This window comes from Aphis gossypii, unplaced genomic scaffold (genome assembly GCF_020184175.1).
Source record: "Aphis gossypii isolate Hap1 unplaced genomic scaffold, ASM2018417v2 Contig00839, whole genome shotgun sequence".
NCBI classification, from domain to species: Eukaryota; Metazoa; Arthropoda; class Insecta; order Hemiptera; family Aphididae; genus Aphis; species Aphis gossypii.
In genome coordinates, this window is record NW_026083312.1 from 23760 (window position 1) to 44425 (window position 20666).

Below are 20666 nucleotides of genomic sequence, written 5' to 3' on the forward strand. Positions count from 1 at the left end.
TTTAAACGAAGAAGAACTGTATGAACAATTTAAAATGTTTGAACAATTTTTAAGAAATAAAACCGATGAATGGCAATGCAAAACATCTGAAGAAAAATGGCTGTCAATTTTTAAATCATTTAAAGAGAATAATATTGATTATTCTATGTTATTAAAAATTGTAGAATTTGCATTTGCATTGCCTGGATCGAACGCTGCAGTGGAGAGAATATTTTCATTGATGAACAGTTGTTGGACAAAGTTACGAGGTAATTTATGCATCAATACTGTAGAAGCTACTTTAGTCATTCCGTATCACCCGTAATATTTAGCGGTGAAAACAGGTCTGCGAAAAACAAACGAAATGCTATTAAAAAATGGTTTTAGAGCAAAACTACTTATTATAAAATTTATAGAGCACAATATTTAGAAGACAACTTCATCGGCGTTTTTTGAAATATGAATTATTAAAAAAGTAACAGTTGTTTAAAAAATGTAAAAAAAAAAATGTTTTTGTGCGTTTTATAACGAGTTTTATATTTAAAATAGAACAAAATCCCGATGAGGTTGTCTCTGAAATATTGTTTTCCATAAATTTTATAATAGGTATTTTTGCTCTAAAATCGTTTTTTAATGATGTTTTGTTTGTTTTCCGTTAACATGTTGACACTCAGCCACTTATTTTGTTTGTTACATGTATTTAATTTATATGCAATAAAGACATATTTCGTTATTGAGTTTAACTTTCGTTCAAAATAACCATCTGGAATTAAATCTGATACTGGCACGCAACAATTTGGCGCAGTCGGTAGGATTCACTTTTCAAGGAGGCAAACAGTCAAAGGCTACCATCAACAAGGAAGATTATGTGCACTCTTCCTCGCTGATAACTCCAGAAGAGAAGACCAATCAATTCAACGTTGCAGAAAGTATCAGACAGGATGACAACATCAACGAACATCGCATTACTGTGAGTGAATAGTTGCTACACTGTGAATAATTATTACAGAGATATATGTTACAAAAGTATAAAACCTAAGAAGTATCATTTAAGTAACTGAATATATTTAAGTAGGTCGTAAAAATACTATTTAGGAATTTTTTTTTGATTATAAAAGGGCAATTGATTTATTTGAATTATTATTGAGAAATATTGAGTTATTTGAGTTATTATTGAATTACTATATTATTATCGAGGGCATATTGTTGAATTATTGAGATTATTATTGAGGGCATATTGTGAATTATTGAGATTATTATTGATAATTATTTTTGAGGGCATTATGTTGAATTATTGAGATTATTATTAAGAATTATTAAAGGGCATATATTTTTGAGATATATTATTGAATTATATTACTATAGTTGATTGTAAAACGTATCAAATGAGTGTGAAAGCAATTTATGTAGAACACAGGTACATCTCCTTTGGAAGTAGCTAATCCATCAAATAAGACGTCTTTAGAAACTCCAGATTTGAGTTTAGAAGTATTAAATAAAACCCAAGAGTTGATTGATTTGGGAAGCCCTAGTAAAAGCCCTAGCCCTACTGAAAGCCCGAAAGAACGCCCTAGTCTATTTAGAAGCCCAAGTGAACGCAAAAAGCGCGAAAATAAAACACAGCTTTGAGAGAAGTTTAAGTTTAGACAATAAAAAGGTTACACGTAGCAAGGTTACGGACGATTTTGAACATACTGAGTTAACGTTCGGGAGAAAACCGCGTGTAAAGAAAATGGTTACCATAAAATTAGAGGAAGCATTTAAGCTTATACCTATGTGTACGGGAGAAGGCGATATCTATCCGTTCATAAATGCATGTGATATGGCAGTAAATTTGGTTTAAGAAAAATGCGCACCGACTTTAGTTAAATATATAACAACTAGGTTATCCGGTAGAGCATTAGAAATGATAAAATATAAAAATGTTAATAAATGGGTATACATTAAGAGTTATTTATCGGATGCTTTTGAAGATACGACAACCGCTTCAAGTTTGCAGATACAATTAAATTCCATTAAAATGCGTCATGATGAGGACATCAATGATTATTGCCATAGAGTAGAAAATTGTATTATAAATTATGTACTGCGTGTACACTTAATAAAGAGGAATCAGAAGCAAAAGTAATTCACGAAACTTTGAAAGAACAAACACTGAATATTTTTATAAAAGGATTAATAAGTCCTATAAAGCTATCAACAACTGAGTACTTTCACGACACTCAGCCACTTATTTTGTTTGTTACATGTATTTCATTTATACGCAATAAAGACATATTTAGTTATTGAGTTTAACTTTCGTTCAAAATAACCATCTGGATTTAAATCTGATACTGGCACGCAACACTTTTATAAAATAAATAAAATAAAAATAAACTACAAACCTAGTAGAAGAACTTCCTTGGAAAATATCATATAAAATATATTTTACAGTATTTGCTTGCGAAGTAGTAGGTCTTAATTTACATATTTTGCCAAAATTTGATGCCGTGAGTCGTTGTTTTCTAAAATTTTTCCAATCGTCATTTTCTTGTTGTCCGATGGTATTTCTTTCTATCTTGTCTATTTTTTTTAAAAATGCATTTTTTTTTGGCATCGTATTCTTCGAGTGCCATATCAATTACACCTATTCCAATGTTCACAGCTCCATAATCTTCATTTGGTCCAGCAATACATTTTTTTTCTTCTAAAATTTTCTATTAATTTAAATAACAGGTAGATTAAAAAAGATATATTTTAGAACTACTAAAGTAAGTATTGTTGTTTTTAATGTGTTAAGTTATGTATTACAGGATATTATATTATTAGACATATTATTGCACCCCATATTATTGTAGGATACCTCTATATAGTTACAACTTAAATTAAATAATTTATACTTGGCTTTTTCAAAATTTAAATGTTGACCAACTCTACTATGCTGGTTTTTATTAATTTTGTTTATGAATTTTTTAGTTTATACTCCAGTACTTATATTTGTAACTTTTTTATGAAAATTATTTAAATATTTTGGACCAAAATTAAATAATGAAACTACAACATTACATCTTGCACTGTATGATCCTAAAATACAAAATATTTTTTATGTTACTTTATTTAGATAGATATGTAATTTATGTTGAATTTAAAAATAAATAATTTTAAATTTAAACTTTTACCTCTTTCCACCAACAAATTTCGCTACTACGCTATTAAATCCTTCTACAGCATTATTGTTTACATTATAAATAAAGCTTTGAGCATGATAGGCAACAATATTTTTAGCTCCTGATATATCTGCCCATAAACCGCAAGTTTCCATTTGAGGAACTAAATCAATTTATTTTATTTTGGACCAGTGCAAAAATAACTAAATAAAAATAACAACTTTAGTAAAATATTTTTAATAAGTGAAAATTTTGGTTATAAATAAATTACCTTGAACATTCGGAATGGCTACCAAATACATGAAACGGACTATTTAAAATATCTTTTTTTAGAAGAATTACTTTTTCATTATGCGTCAAAGGCATTTCTTTTCTATGCAATATTGCCTTTGTAATCGCGCATCTAAAATATTGAATAACATATTATTTTCTTTCTCAATACAACATATTATAATGTTTAGCAAGTATTAGTTTCTTCATTACACTGGAATCTCCATCTCCGATTAATTTATTATATATTAAATTATGCATAGTTACACTTTGACAGAATCCCTCGACAATTATATCGGATTCCATGGCAGTAGAAGTCCCATCCCAATTTTTAAAACACTGATGCGATGGTGATTCTTTTTCACCATTTTCATTTTTTGGCAGACTGAATAGTGTTTATTATGTACATTGTACACCCATAAAAAGAACTTTTTTGGTCCTATACCCGATGATAGACGCCTAAATAATAAATTAAACAGTAACGTATTACGTAACTAAATATAAATAGTTAAAGTACTAAAAAATATTTTTTGAATATCTGAATGTACTTACCACACCAGACAAAGCATTATAGCCACTTTTATAAGATCTCTTCGACCATGCGCCATCAACTGTCACTGTAATTAATGGAATTTCTTTTTCGTTCACATTATTTTCCATTATAGCTAACCAGTGTTCGGAACGTTCACTAAAAAAATGAACTCGTTCGCGTTCACGTTCAGTCCTTAAAAAAGGAACTCGTTCACGTTCACGTTCGTGTTTTTTCAAACGAACGCGTTCACGTTCACGTTCTTTCAAAAAATGAACGCTTTCATTTATTTTTTTACTCTTTTTTTTATTAATCATCTACCTACTGTAATAGTAAATAAATAAAGCCTATAAACATATACAACTCAACCCAAAAACAAAAATACAATTTAGACTTAAGATTAAGAGCATACACAACTTATAAAGTATCTGAATTATATTTTTTATACCTGACACATTATTTGAGTTACATTTTGATAAGGATTTCCTAGTGATGAAATCAAGTGTACCTATACTAGGGCACTATGCACACAGCTAAGAAACGGGATCAGATCACCTTAGAAAAGTCAACTACCTCCTTAGTTTTTGAAAAAATCTTTTTAATTGATAGTTTTAATTTAGGTTGATTTGAAAAATACAATTGTAATTCCTTATATGTTCAACTGAGACTATTGAAACAAAACAGCAAATAGGTACATGATAAATAAATAATTCATATTTTAATTTGATCCGCTTTTAAAACTTTATTGAATAAAAAAAAACAAAAAACAACTTGCATCCTTATGTTATATAACATCAAATAAAATATAACTGTAGGTAAATATTTATTTATAATACATTATAGTCATATAGATAATAAATTATAGATACGTATTACTTATGCATAAAAAAGAAAACTATTTGTAAATTTTATTGAACTTAAAACATCTTATTTTGTTTTAATAAAATTAAATTTTCAAACATATCATCACCCAATCTATGGCGTTTTGATGTTATTACATTCCCCCCAGTACTAAACAACCTTTCTACAGGTGCACTAAATGGTAAACCTGTATTAAACTGAATGAATTTAGATAGTACTTTAGGAAATGCAAATAAACTTTTTAAATCAATATTTTTGTTATTTAAGAAATTTAACAGTTCTTGATCTGAAGTTACTATTTTATCGGAATAGCTTTTTGTTGGTAAACAAAAAAAATCTTTATTTGAATCAGAATCACTATCTGATGGTTCATCAGATATTTCACTTTCAGAACATGAAAACTCGTTTTTTAAAAATAATTCAGCATTCAACTTGTCATTACCTTCCAGCCAAAGTAATTTAAATCTTGGAATAAGACATGCAGCAATTACTAATTCTTTTTCCATCCATATGTGGTCAAATCTAAAACACCAGTAACACAATAATATTTATTAAAAATTAAAAATTATCCTCTAATTGTAAAATAATAATTTACTTAACTTTCTAATTAAATTATACAAACCTTTTTTTATTGATCTTAAAACAGCTTCTAATAGAAGTGTACAATGTGTCATAGGTTTACATTGTCTACTTTTAATTTTTCTCTCTAAAGCATGTAAAGTCGGTAGAAGATATCCCATATACATAGCTTTTTCACCTTGTAAGAAATCTAGGGACTCTGCTACTGGTCCAAATATATCACAAAATTCATTTATGAATACAACTTCTTCATTTAATATTCTTGGTAATGTATTAAAATCCATAACTTGGTTCAATTTTTCTAAACCACCAGGTCCATTAATAATTTTTTTTTAATTGAAGTAATGCATCATATGTGGAATTCCATCTTGTTTTATTAGGTACTCTCAAATACATATTGAGTACTTCATGAATTTTTTCTGCCACAATCGTCGACTGATTTTGTTTTGACCAAAGTTTTGTTAACTTAGCAAAGAGTTTTCTGTAGAGCTTTTTGAGTTGAAGAACATCGGCCTTTTTTTCATTTTCATTAAACCATTTTTCAACATCATTAGTAGCGGCCAAGTTCAAAGTATGACTCACACATCGTCTGTGAGCAGATAAATTAACTTCATTTGCAAATTCATTTTCTGCACCACCTTCAGTATTTTCAATTACACCAGTTAAATCAATTAGCTCTATTTCTTCATCCATATTCTGATCTTCATCGAATAAGTTTTCCTCATAATTTTTATCAATTCCAAAAACTCTAAATGCTTTTACGAAGTTACTACCATTATCAGTTGTAGTACTAGTTACTTTATTTTGAATTTTGTACTTTATGTTGATATTATATATTTCTTTGGCTATTAGATCAAAAGTATGCCGACCTTTTATCACTGTGCAAGCTAATGATGCTCCTTCTCTAACTAACGTTGTTGTATTAATCCAATGGGCTGTTATGCCAAGGTAAGATTTTTTACCTTGGGTCCAACAATCTGCAGTTTCTGATATATATTCAATATTTGACAATGTTTTAGTAATATTATCTACCATTTCATTAGCTGCAGAGTTTAATCGTGTTTTTAAAGTTTTTGAACACATAACAGTTACAGGTTTTGGTAGTCCCAACCTAATTAAATTCAAAAATACTGGCTTGTCAACAATATTAATTGGCTGTGTATCTTAAACAACAAATTTAATTATTGCTGAGTCCAGTTGTTTTTTGGTAATTATTTCATTTCCCGTACCAATTCTGTGTAATGTAGACTGTATGAGATTGCTCGATTTATCATCCATCGATAGACTTTTTGTTACTGTATTCTCATCATTTTGAATATTTTGTAAACATTTCATTTTATTTTCCACATCTGTATCCGCTAGAAACTCTGTATACTTATATACATGAACTTTCTGAGTAAAAAAAGAAAAGAAATAAGTAGGTACATTGTATTTAGGTAGGTACTTAAAATATTTAACTTTACCTACCAAAGAGTAAATAATTAAGGTTTAATTAATTCATTATCTTACCTACCAATATTTTACTTATTTTTATCTGGAACATTTTACTAAATTATAATTTTGTATTTTTGTAGGACATTAATCATGTTATAATGTCGTACAATTAATATACCTATCAAAATACTTATATACCCACATTTAATATTTAATTTGAATAACACTGTATTACAATTTACAACAGTGGATGGAAATCAAGAATATTATTACAATTGAAAGTAAATCAGTTCATTTTACAGATAATTATTATTATTATTACAATGAATAAAACATCATACATATTAAATATTAATAATATAATAATATACCTAATACATACCTTCATATGTCGTTTTAAATTGGTGGATGATATTTTTGAAGTGCTTTTAGTTTTTCTGGATGGCAAACATAATAAGCATAATACTTTAATATTTTCATTGGTTTCTTCAACATATTTGAAATATTTATCAAACCCATACCACGGAATACACTTTTTGTTTTCTAAATTGACTAAATTAGTTCCATCTTCGTTTCTTTCATTGGCATCATTATGTACACGTTTTTTGTTTAAAATGTTTAAATTCATTATAATTTGTAAATAGCCAATAGGTACTCACTACTCACTAACGATATTATAGACGGCCTACAAACAAGTACACACTACGCACAATGCACTATAGTGCGTTTCACAACAAATGTCCCTCGATACTAGCGCGCCAGATGGAGATTTTTACTGAGATCAGGGGTTCTCAGTTTGGGCTGGAAAATAAAGAGTGCGTATTTAAAATTTATTTTTTTTAAATATGATGAGCAGTGGTTAGATTATAAATCGAAATAAGCATTCAGGTTATTTTGTTAAATAAATATCGAATTAAATAAAAAAATAAAAAAACACGTATTTAATTTTAAATTTCCCGCCGTAATTAGATACTAGTTTAGGAAACCATAACAAAAAATCGCCACCTGGCGCTTTAGTATCGAGGGACATTTGTTGTGAAACGCACTATAGTGCACTACAACAACCGATTCACTATACTAGATACCTCTTATTCTAATACCGTGCTTGTTACTGAACAAATTTAAGTGTATGATAACTGATATTTCACAGAATACTGTAAGTACATTGTAGTATTGTACAGATTTCACAACAATCATAACTATAAATAAATTCCGTGCGAGTTCTTCGCGACTGCGCACCCTCGTTTTGAGATTCCCAGTAATTAAATTTAAATTCGACGGTACAGAATAGACGATCAACGATAAAGCCCAGACCTAAACACGATACCGTCTACTATAGGTTTATACTTATAGCTATTCATTTTTATTATGATTAGCCGATTAGGTTCATTACAAATTCGTGGAAATCATAACATTATTGTTGTATGTCAATTTCAAGTATTTAATTTTTTTTTATTTTATTCAAATTAAATATTATATCCTAGGAATTAAAATGGAAGATATCAATATATTTTATAAATATATTTATTAAATAGTAAATAAATTGAACGTCTTAAAAATCGATGAAGTTCGTTAAAAATATAAACGTCGTTCACATTCACGTTCTTTTTTAATAAAACGAGTGACGTTCACTGCATATGAACGTGAACGCGTGAACGTGCGTTCATGAACGACGTTCTTTCCAAAAACTGTAGCTAACGCAGCTTCTTCTTTGCCAGCATCGATCATTGCATCAAAAGCCAAATCTTCGGTGTGCTTTTTTACATTATTGTGATATTTCTGGTAACTTGGATTGGACATATTCGGTGTATTTAAAAATGCTGTAAAAGTGTCCAATTGGGAAAATCCTTGCCCAATATTAATAACTGCTGTAACCACTGCTGTATTTATGCACACCGACGAAGAATCATTACTTTCACTGGTTATAATTTCTAATTTGTTGCATATCGTAGATTTAAAAATAAATTCGGAATAAAAACCATTTTTCTTTTCATTTATTAAAGTTAAATCTGTAAATGTGCAGCCAAAAAGTGAGTGGTTGATTTTCTGAATCGAATTAAATAAGTGATTTTTATCAACAATACGTCTACCACCATAAATAAACCTAATGGAAATTAAAATAATAAAAGTAAAATTAATACTATTTACTTTGAGAATTATTATTTTGCTTATAAAAATTCTTATATGTGGGTTAATATAAGCTATAAATGTTATTAATGACATACAATAATTTTGATTTTTATTATTTTTTTTAAATTTTTTTATTTTTTCTTGAAATACAAAAGATGAGTAAATTGTTCAGTCAATATATTATAATTATATGTATTAATCTAAAAAATATTATTTTGTTCTAAATATATACATTATTACCTGTTATTTTTGTGTTCATCTTCATAATGTTTCATTACTCTGATTTGATGTATTTATAATCTATAAAAAAAATGGATAAATAGGTATATACATATAAATACCACCAAGATTTAAAATAATAATTATAAAATCACATTTTTGAATAATTACCGGATTATTGCTTATTTCTGAAACGTTATTCCTGTCATTGTCGAGTTCTTGATTTTCTTTCTTTTTTTTGCTTAAATTTGCCAAATTGTGCTTTAATATTTTTCGTTTAATAAATAAATTAGGACGTTTTTTTATTACTGAAACGCCAATCACTCATTTTTACCACAAAAAAACAACAATCGGTAGTGTGTTAATTTGGAGAATAAATAAACGTACACGGACTGAATCACGATGGCATACTGAATATAATATTGTATTAGCAATGTCAAATAATTTTTCCCGCCTTTTTCGAATGAACTATGTAAGTATATTCTAATATTATTGTAAATAATAAAATATTATTATGTCTGTCTGAGCTCTAATTGATTTCTTATCGCCCGTATAATAGTCAACGACTCATGTAAGATTCTTTAATTCTCGGAAATCCGTAGCGTATAGACGCGTAGTTACACGTCACTAAATTTTGCAAATAAAAATGTTTCAATTATTATGTGGCTATGAAAATCCAAAAAAGAGAAAGAAAAATTCATCTAGTACCAAAAGCCCGATTTTAATTTTGAAAAAAATATTTGAATTTGTTAGCTCCTTATCTATGTTTTGTAGGAAATAGATTTTCAATTTTTAAATAGTTTAATTAATATAGTACCAAATTAATTTTCATTTTTTTTCCAATAATTACTTTTATTATAGTGATACTAAAAAAAAAAAACCAAAAATCGATTTCCTACAAAACATAGACAAGGAGACAACAAATTTAAACATTTTTTTAAAATTAAAATTGGATAACTGGAAGTATATTTTTTTACTTTCGCTTATTGGTCTAAATGCACACAAAAACGACCCGCTTTCAACAGCCTTAAGACATATAATAATACATACCATAAAACAATAAAAATTAAACCTGCTGATGTAAGTAAGAAAAACGAGAATGATCTACTTTCTACTGTTTATAACTATGATATTAGTAATTCTAAAAATAAATTTGAAATAAATGATAGAGTTAGATTATCCTCAATAAATGATGTATATCTAAATAAATTAAAAACTAATTGGTTTAAGGAAATATTTACAGTTGAAAAAATTTTTAAATCAAATGTGAATTATTATAAAATTTATGATATAGAATGTACAGTTTATGAAGAAGAATATTACTGTTATCGTAATTATAAATGTGAATTTATAGAATTTTTAGAATTAAAATTTAAATGATTATAATTTGTATCCGTATGGTATTGTATCATAATCTGGTTGTATTATTCTTTTATCATATTCAAATGAGAATTTTTTTGTAACTTTTTATTAACTAAAGTTTTACTAAGTGGATCTCGTGTTATTTGATTGTATTCTAGTGTTGCATGCCAGTATCAAATTTGAATCCAAATGGTTAATTTGAATTAAAGTTAAACTTAATAACGAAATATGTCTTTATTGCATATAAACAAAATACATGTAACAAATAAAATAAGTGGCTGAGTGACGTGAAAGTGCTCAGTTGTTGATAGCTTTGGTACATCTGCCGTTGCTGGTCTTCGGGCTCCCTTATATATTGTGGTGCGTCTCTTGTTTACGTCGTGTGGTCGCCTTCTGGGCGAAACCAGGTGTCCTTGTTGTTGTTGTTGCAAATTCAGACACGAATTTGAGAATGTGCAATAACGTCTCAAATGCATCATTAGGGCACTGTAATTATTGGTGCGCTTACTATCCCGACACGTGTCATGAAGGTATTAAACATTTTTGTAACGCACCAGTTTGACGTTTCATAAACTTTTCTTTTAATTTTTTTTTTTTTTAATTTTTGTCTACCAGATTCAAATTTTCTGAATTGATCTCGATCACGACCCATAATGGCGAAATTAACTGTTGAAACAGAAACGTAATATATATAATAATACAGGTTTACCCCTCAAACATGCTAGTTTTATTACAAATTTGATTAAAAAAACTAATAAATATACAAAATTGTGTGTTACAATACATTAAATTTTTGTACCTACTCATGTATATAATATAAACACATTACACATATTATTTATTATTTTATATGTATAATTATAAAAACAAATTATTTATCATGAAATTAATACAATACAATAAACAATAAATAGTAGATATAATATAAATTGTGATCATACTCGCAACTTTGGAAATTATTATCAATCGATTGGTAAACATCTGTATAATTTATTGTACTACTGTCTACATATTATATGCTAGAACCACTCTGTTCATAAATCATTGCGTTATGTTCTACAATTCTATTTGGTATATTTCTGTGATCCTCATCGTTTACTATGACATCAGAGCTTGAAATTGATAAAAAAATGCATAAAATACATTATATTCTAATATTAATAGTTAATACCGTTAATGACTTATGTTAATACTTTATAATAAATTGTATGATTGATTGGGTAAGTCGGGTACATAATAAATTGGATTCATACTTACTTTATTTGTTTGCATCGTCGTAGTGCAAGAGAACTTGTTATTTTTTTTTTAGATGACCGTTTCCGTTTTCGTTTTAGTTTATTTTGTTTATTTGCCAATGTTTAAAAATGAAAAATAATTATAAAAAAAAATTCACAAAAATAATTTGATCACGATGAAACGAAAATCTCGAAGAAATGATGTGATTGCATCGAATTACCCAGAAGAAATGATTGTGTATTTGTGTCGGTTGTGTAGTATATAAATCGAAAATAAATTGAATATCTATATCTAATATTTATATCTGTGTACAAATTATTGAAAATACAGCTGTTAGTAGTCAGTCGTCATAATGTCATATTATTATGACTTATATAGTTATATTAGTAGTCATCTAATTATCATGACTTCTATATTGACTAGGTAATTAGTTCAGTCTATTTCTGGAAGCGTCCGATAACCATCGACCGACCGTCACCGCACGATAGTTGTGGTAGGGCACTATAGACAATGCATACCCATATATACATATATTTAGTGCCTTAGTTGTGGTAGTTGGGAAAAATTGCGTCCGACGTCGTGGCTGCAGGCAGGTGGCAGCACATTACGGTGTTGCGTGCCAGTATCAGATTTGAATCCAAATGGTTAATTTGAATGAAAGTTAAACTTAATAACGAAATATGTCTTTATTGCATATAAACAAAATACATGTAACAAATAAAATAAGTGGCTGAGTGACGTGAAAGTGCTCAGTTGTTGATAGCTTTGGTACATCTGCCGTTGCTGGTCTTCGGGCTCCCTTATATATTGTGGTGCGTCTCTTGTTTACGTCGTGTGGTCGCCTTCTGGGCGAAACCAGGTGTGCTTGTAGTTGTTGTTGCAAATTCGGACACGAATTTGAGATGTGCAATAACATCTCAAATGCATCATTAGTGTACTGTAATTATTGGTGCGCTTACTATCCCGTCATGGTCATAGTAGCATTCGCATTACCCTCGACACGAGGCATGGTCATACTAACTTAGCCTTGATATCTCATAGATATATTATAGATATCTCATAGCCCATAACACCTCCCCACAAAAAAAAAGGTTTATGTCTGCAAGACAGAAATCTTTACAATTTTTCTTAAATGCACTCAGTTACACTTACAATTTTAGTTTTACATTGGTAACTTAATAATAATATTAGTTATATCAAATTTTAAATCAATTAAGAATACAAAATAAAGTATGTTAGTATAGTATATGTTATTAATATATATTTTTTTTAATATTTAAATCTCCTTCACCTTGATTAATACAATTAAAATAATAAAATAAATTCGTGAACAATTAATTAATATTACACACGAACGTTACGTTCTACCCACATACCAAATTAAATAACTGAATAACTGAGTCTACACATAGGATAAAATTAATATTAATATTTTAAAATGCTTTATTAAGTTTTCATATCGTTGTTTTTTTATGATAATATGACTAAATATATTATATTTGGTATATTATTCTACATCCATTCTCATAGATCATGAAATTGTTTTAGTATAGTTACTTTCTCTTCTTCCGTATACTCTACGTTTTTGCAGTTTAAATTTGTGCAAACTATAATTTTGATTTTAGTCTTACGAAATATGTATCGTAACATTGATCTTATTTTTTTTTTTACATTCTAACTCGTCATTCATACCTAGTTTATTCATTAATGTAGTAAACCGACGTTTTTAGTATAAAAACGTAGTTCCGAAGTCCAGTGGCCTATGAGTATATCACGCCACCGAGTCGGACCACTAATGCCGTTTCCTGATTAGATTAGACACATCACGCCACTTCATAGACGTAGGTCATCCGATTCTCCATCACGGCATGTTCCATATAAATATGAGTCCTCATCATAGATTTAATTAGAGTTAGTTAAGAGTCAGTTAGACTAAGTCAGTGTTGTCACTTGCTCTCCGGTAGCTAAGTACTTGTTGGGTATACATTCAAGTGCTGTTTGCGCGCGTTGTTTGTGCGTCGCGTCTCGTGTCGCGAAGTTTGCTGCCCTGGGGCGCACCGCAAGACCAACCTTTGCCCTCCGGAGTGGGGACGGTCTCGCAGCAGCCGAGCGTCCAGCCGACGTACCCGTCGTCGCTGCCGTCGTCGTCGTCTACCGCCTACGGAACGCGTTTTACGATCCGGCACGTTCGCCGTCAACCCACCATCTTGGTCTCCCGTGCGCCCGAATCGTTTTTTTTGTGGTAATCAGTGTTCGTGTTGTGTCGTCAGCACACTCACGAATCGCGCTTTTGCTACCGTTTCCGCAAAAAAAAGAAACCGCGAACTCTTTTGTTGTGACGCCCGTCCGTTGGTACGTAGTGCTTTCCGCCGCGATATGCACGTGCCTCACGCTGTTTGAAATATTCTATTCATACGCGACGGCCCGCAATATTCTCTCCCGACGTTTTCGCGTTTCAAGTCTACGTTATCCAGTACCGAGTTCCGACCAATTATCCCGCGAGTCAGTCATCCCGAAATCCACGAGGTTAATGAACCGTCAGTCAAATTTCACGCAACCTGAAGTTTGGAGTATTGCCGCATTAGGACTAACCTTCCATTTGTTGTTTGTCGCTCCGGGGCAACCACACCGTCGCCGTGTTATCATCGCTATTCGACGCTGATATCAGGTCGTACACACGTCTTTGTTTATTATGTATTTTATTATTCGTGTCATGCGAAACTTATATTTTATTTGTCTTTACTTTGTTATGTAAACTGATTTATTGATCTGCCGATCGAATTGTGGTCGTGCATTAATTATTATATATCACTAACCTTAGTCGATAAGTCTTTTCCATTGCAGAACATAAAATAAAGTTGTTCTGTACATTTTTATATCTTATAAAACATTGTTGTTGATAATTACCAGACTTCAAATATTTAATTTTCGTTGCTTACAGTCCACTCATTCCCTTCTCTCTTCGACAAAGTCGTCGATAGGTTCAACGAAGTTTTCACACGCCCGGCGCGTGTCGCGTGGGCCGCCGTCAGTGCGCACACACACACACGCACACGCGTCACCCGGCTTCGTGTGCAGCCGCTTGTCGCACAGTACTTGTGCTTACGCTAACGAAAGCCTTTTCATTTATTGTTTTAACAAGTTAATAAACGTATCAATTATCTTATTAATTTATTGTTAACTTCTATACCTCAACTCTCCAACCTACGACGGAACGTGCATTCGTCGTAAAAGAAGCTTGCAGTAACTATCACTAGTTACTACATCAAATTTGGTGTCAGGTGTGGGGTCATACTTCATCAAACAAAAATTTTTGAGTCAAATCAAAAAATAAGTAATTTGAGACCCACCGACGAAACCACGTTCACGACAGGAAGGAGAACAGAGAGAATTCAAGCAAACGGTCTAGTCCAGGGAGGACAGAAATCAAATTCCAGAAGGACGGAAGTCAACTTTTCAAACAATTCACGGATAAAGATGCAAGCTCTGTAAGTCATTTGAATAATATATTGTTATAGTATATTGTATGTCTAACAGAGATCCCACAAATTGGCAAGTAGTATCATATAATCCGGAAACATTTAAAATAAAAATGGTTAACCCAGAAAAATTAAGTTTACAAGGGGCAACCGCATTGGTTCCTGCTTTTTCGGGAGGAACAGAGTCCGATTTAGTTTCTTTCGTGGCTAAATGCGAGTTCATTTTTAATAATATTCCCGATGCTATTAAACCTAATATATTAGAAGCGATACTGGCACAATTAACGGGTAAAGAATTATCGGCCGTGAGGTATAAAAAAATTACTACATGGGATGAATTAAAAAAATTATTTAAAACCGTTTTTGGATCGACACATTCAGTGTCTTACTTACAAGTACAATTAAGTCAAATGCGTCAGAACGCAAAGGAATCAGTTAAAGATTTTTCTATTAGAATTGAAAAAACAGCCCATGAATTAATGAACGCGTTAACGGTAGGTAGGGACGCAATAGAATCAGAAATAATAGCGCAAACAGTGCGAGCTCACGCACTAAGCGTATTCATAGCGGGTATCTCACAAACTATCGGTTTATTATTAAAAGCGCGTAACATACAAGGTTTCGAAGAAGCCGTTTTAGTTACAATGGAAGAGGAAACAACAACAGAATTTTATAATAGCATAAACGGGTATAACAAAACACCGAATTATAAAAATAATAAAGTTGATAAAAAAAACACTAGAGATAAAAGCGCGATTAAATGCCATCGTTGTGAGAAATTTGGTCATTATGCTAATGAATGTAGAACAAGCGAGCATAAGCTAGCTTCTTTCAAAAATCCGAATAATGGACAAAGTCCAAAGACCGAATTTAAACGCGAATATTCTAGTAAATTCTGTAAATATTGTAGAAAAGCGAATCACGATATAAGTGAGTGCCGTAAATTAAAACGTAACGAACAAGATAAAACCGTAGAAAGAAATGGTCAGGAAATTCACGATAGGTCTATCAGCGAAATACAATCGGGAAGTAACGTTCGTATTATAACACCAATAACACAGGAACATATTACGTGTTTTTCGGATAAATTTGTTAAAAACGAAATTAAATTTTTAATTGATAGTGGTTCGGAAATGAACATTATAAAAATTTCAAATTTAAAAGGACACATAATCGTGAATGAAAAAGATAAAAAAAAGATTAAGGGCATTAATGCAAGTCCAGTAGAAACAGTAGGATCTGTGGTAATTCAAATTTACATTAACAAACAACTTTTTACAGTTAAATTCGATATTGTATACGATGATTTTCCAATACCTGAAGCAGGTATAATAGGCATAACATTTTTGAAATTAAACAAAGTCGTCTTAGATTGGGATAAGGAAATATTAATAATACCAGAAAAAAAAGAAATCGATAATAACGCGTTAATTATTCCACCGCGAAGTAACTGCGTTTTACAAATTAGAGCGGACGAACAAATTAAACACGAATTTATACGATAAAAAAATACGAGATTAACGAGGACGTAATTATAGCTAATAGTATCAGTCCGGTAAAAGGCGATAAAATTATAAGTAATATAGTAAATATATCGGAGCAACCATTTATTATCGATCAATTAACCACGAGTAATCTAAAGTGAGAACCTTTTAATGATTGTGTTTTTATTGCTAACGAAGAAAAATACGCGGATAATAAAATTAGAAAAATTAAGGAAACTATTAAAACGGAACACCTTAACAACGAAGAACGTGATAGTATAATAGACCTTTGTAGCCGTTTTTCTGATTTATTTATTTATTTATTTATTTATTTATATTTCTTATCAAATTTGTTTAAAGACGTTTGTAAATTATTGAAAATCGAAAAAACTAAAACAACTCCGTGGCATCCCCAATCAAATGGTTATTTGGAACGATCACATTTAACTTTGAAAACGTACTTACGCAGTTTTGTAGACAAAGATAATAATAATTGGGACGCGTTAATTAGTTATGCTATGTTTTGCTATAATACCACGGTGCATACTTCAACGAATTATACTCCGTACGAGTTAGTTTTCGGGAAAAAACCAATAATTCCGACACGTTTTTTTCAAACGACTGAACCACAATATAATTATGATAATTACGCGTTAGATTTAAAAAGAATAATGCAGGAAACACATAAGATAGCAATGGAAAATCTAATTAAAAAGAAAAATTCCAATAAGCAATATTATGACCAAAACGCAAACATATTAGAATTACACGTAGGAGATAAAGTGTTACTAAAAGAACAGAACAAGAAAAACGCATTATGTTTTAATTAGTCAGGGCCATACGAGGTGATAATGATTCACGACAATGAAAATATAACAATAAAGAAATGGAGGAAGGACTACAGGATCCACATTAATAATACAAAAAAATATTTTGAGACCGATTTATGAAAACTTCAGGTGTCATAACATATTTATATATATATAGCTGTAGGATCCTCTAAGTTTTTTTTATTTGTTATAAGTAATCATAGTCATATCATTATCATTAGTACTAATTAGTAAATGGGTTTTTGTTTTAGAAATATAATTATTCTAAGTCACATGTCTGTTGTTTTGTTATAGTACAAATAAAAACAGATTAATATCGTAAGTTATTTATAAAAGAGAAAAAAAAAACGATTATAATTATATAAAAAAAAAAAAATATTTTATTTTATTTTATTTTATCTATAATGTACACCATTTCAGAATAACGGTTGTATTATTGGTTGCTTGTTGTTCCATTTACGGCATCGAAAGATATACTGACGAGAGAATCTTATCACATTCCGGTTTGTTTTTCGAAAACCAAGGTCCAATAAAATTTATGACGACAAAATGGGACCTTGTGGCTTTCTATGATATCTCAGCATTTCGCCAACGTATCAAATTAATTAACAATTTCATGGAGACAACCAATAGTGTGTGTGCTCTTTTTCAGGAACAAAAAATTGATCTAACCAATTGCGAAACCAATTTCGAATTAAGTAAATTATTGGTTTATACAACAGAGGAAAAGAAAAGAGTGATTTTCGAATCTATAAATCATTCTCGAATTTCAAAAAGGGGGATCCCATATAAAGCAATAGCGAGAGCCGCTCAAATTCTATTTGGGTTGTGCGATCGTTTTTGTGTTCAAAGAACAAATAGTGTTGTTAACCAATTAACCGATAGTAATAGCACGGAAGCTAATTTTTTAGAAAAGCAAGTTAAAGTAATTAAACTCGACAGGGATGAGGGCCCAAAAGTATTAATTAATAGCCACAAAGATTTAGTTGAACTGCGAAATATGACGTCAGAAGCTAATATGAGAAGCTTTCTAGCATATCATTTTATTCAAATCAATCTAATATTAGAATTATATAAAGCCGAGACCGATATATTATTCGACGTCATACAAGCAGCCAAAGTAGGATTAATACACCCAAGCTTATTAACCCCTAAAGAGTTACTAAAACAGCTTTTAAATATTAAGGTAGGGATGCCAAGTGGTACAGACTTACCCATAGATTTAAATGAAAGTAATGTACAAGAAATGATACCCCTATCAGACATAACGATATATTATTCAAATGACAAAATTGTTTTTATTTTAAATATACCTTTAGTGTATCAATACGAACTGACACTTTTTCAGCTTATACCTTTACCAGATTGTAATAATAATAATTGTGTTTATATAAAACCTAATTATAAGTATTTAGCTGTAAGTAAATCTAAAGAAATGTATTCAGTCTATGATGAAATTGACCAAAGCCTTTGTATACATGCCGGCGATTTCCTTTTATGTCCTGAAATTTATCCTTTACATCCTAGAAGCGGACGTCCTATATGCGAGGTGCTTTTACTACAAGAACCAAAAGAGGTTCCAGACAGTTGCGAAATCATGCAAGTGCAGTTGCGAGCAAATCTATTTCACAAATTGAAGTTCAAGAACGAATGGATCTATGCTACACCAGGAGAAACCATATTCATTACGTGCGACCAAGACAAGAGAAGTACAAATCATTTCCTAGAAGGAGTAGGTATACTATCTTTAAACGAAACGTGTAAAGCCTATGCGTCACGCGACCTATTGATTCCACATAAAGTCGAAACAGATACTGAACTAATTGATTTTGTACCAAATTCTCAAATTAAAGAACCTGAAGATCGATATGCTAGGTTAACGACTAACATTTTGGAAAATAAGCATATTCGAACCAACCAGATGTCCGATTTAAATATAGTCGCTAAGTCAACAACGGAAATTAAAGAAATGGTGATCAAAGATGCCAAGACGGAACAAATACGAAATAGTAAACGCAGACACGACTATTTGTTATATGTAATTAGTACAATAACAATTATCTGTATTGTTCTAACTATAATAAGATGCACAGAAAAACAACCATGGTGCACAATAAGCAGTACCAGGAGATCCAGACGAAATATCGCAACAGATCCAGAAATAGAATTATGCAATTTTCAAACTGCAGTACAAGTCGAAGAACCATACCCGACAGAACCAAACGAAGACGTTCCAGCAACTAATCGAACACAGGACCAGATCAAGGACGACATTATTCCATTACCATCCGCACCTCAGATCAAGACAAGGTATTCCGTGTACCCTACCCCGATGTGATACGGAGTATCGTCTTATAGGGGAGGAATGTAGTAAACCGACGTTTTTAGTATAAAAACGTAGTTCCGAAGTCCAGTGGCCTATGACTATATCACGCCACCGAGTCGGACCACTAATGCCGTTTCCTGATTGGATTAGACACATCACGCCACTTCATAGACGTAGATCATCCGATTCTCCATCACGGCATGTTCCATATAAATATGAGTCCTCATCATAGATTTAATTAGAGTTAGTTAAGAGTCAGTTAGACTAAGTCAGTGTTGTCACTTGCTCTCCGGTAGCTAAGTACTTGTGCTTACGCTAACGAAAGCCTTTTCATTTATTGTTTTAACAAGTTAATAAACGTATCAATTATCTTATTAATTTATTGTTAACTTATATACGTCAACTCTCCAACCTACGACGGAACGTGCATTCGTCGTAAAAGAAGCGTGCAGTAACTATCACTGATTACTACATTACTATTTATTTAGTTCTTTTTATTCACAAACCTTTCTTAAATTATTCATTAATACTATAATTTTATATTTGATTAATTATTTGCTTTATCATTATAATACTGTTTTACATTATTTTTATGTACGGAAATGCCTCGTCGGCCACGTTGTATAACTATATTTTCATCTCCTATTACTTCAATTACTATGACTAGTATTAACTTTATTTATTTTTAACAATTTGCAAACTTCCGTAAATGTTTTGCTAGGAAATCCGTTCCCTGATCTGTCATTATCGTTCCCGGTATTCCATGTACACACACGAAATGTATAACAAAAGCTTCCGCGAC

The 20666-nt window shown here is 30.7% G+C and overlaps 1 protein-coding gene across 1 annotated transcript; it reads right to left on the reverse strand.

Moving 5' to 3' along the window:
* Positions 1–5409: 5409 nt before the first annotated feature.
* LOC126555409 (uncharacterized) lies at positions 5410–6821 on the reverse strand. The gene has a single exon (XM_050210331.1). The coding sequence runs from the start codon at positions 6445–6447 to the stop codon at positions 5683–5685; it is 765 nt and encodes a 254-aa protein (XP_050066288.1). The 5' UTR covers positions 6448–6821; the 3' UTR covers positions 5410–5682.
* Between the last annotated feature and the right edge of the window lie 13845 nt (positions 6822–20666).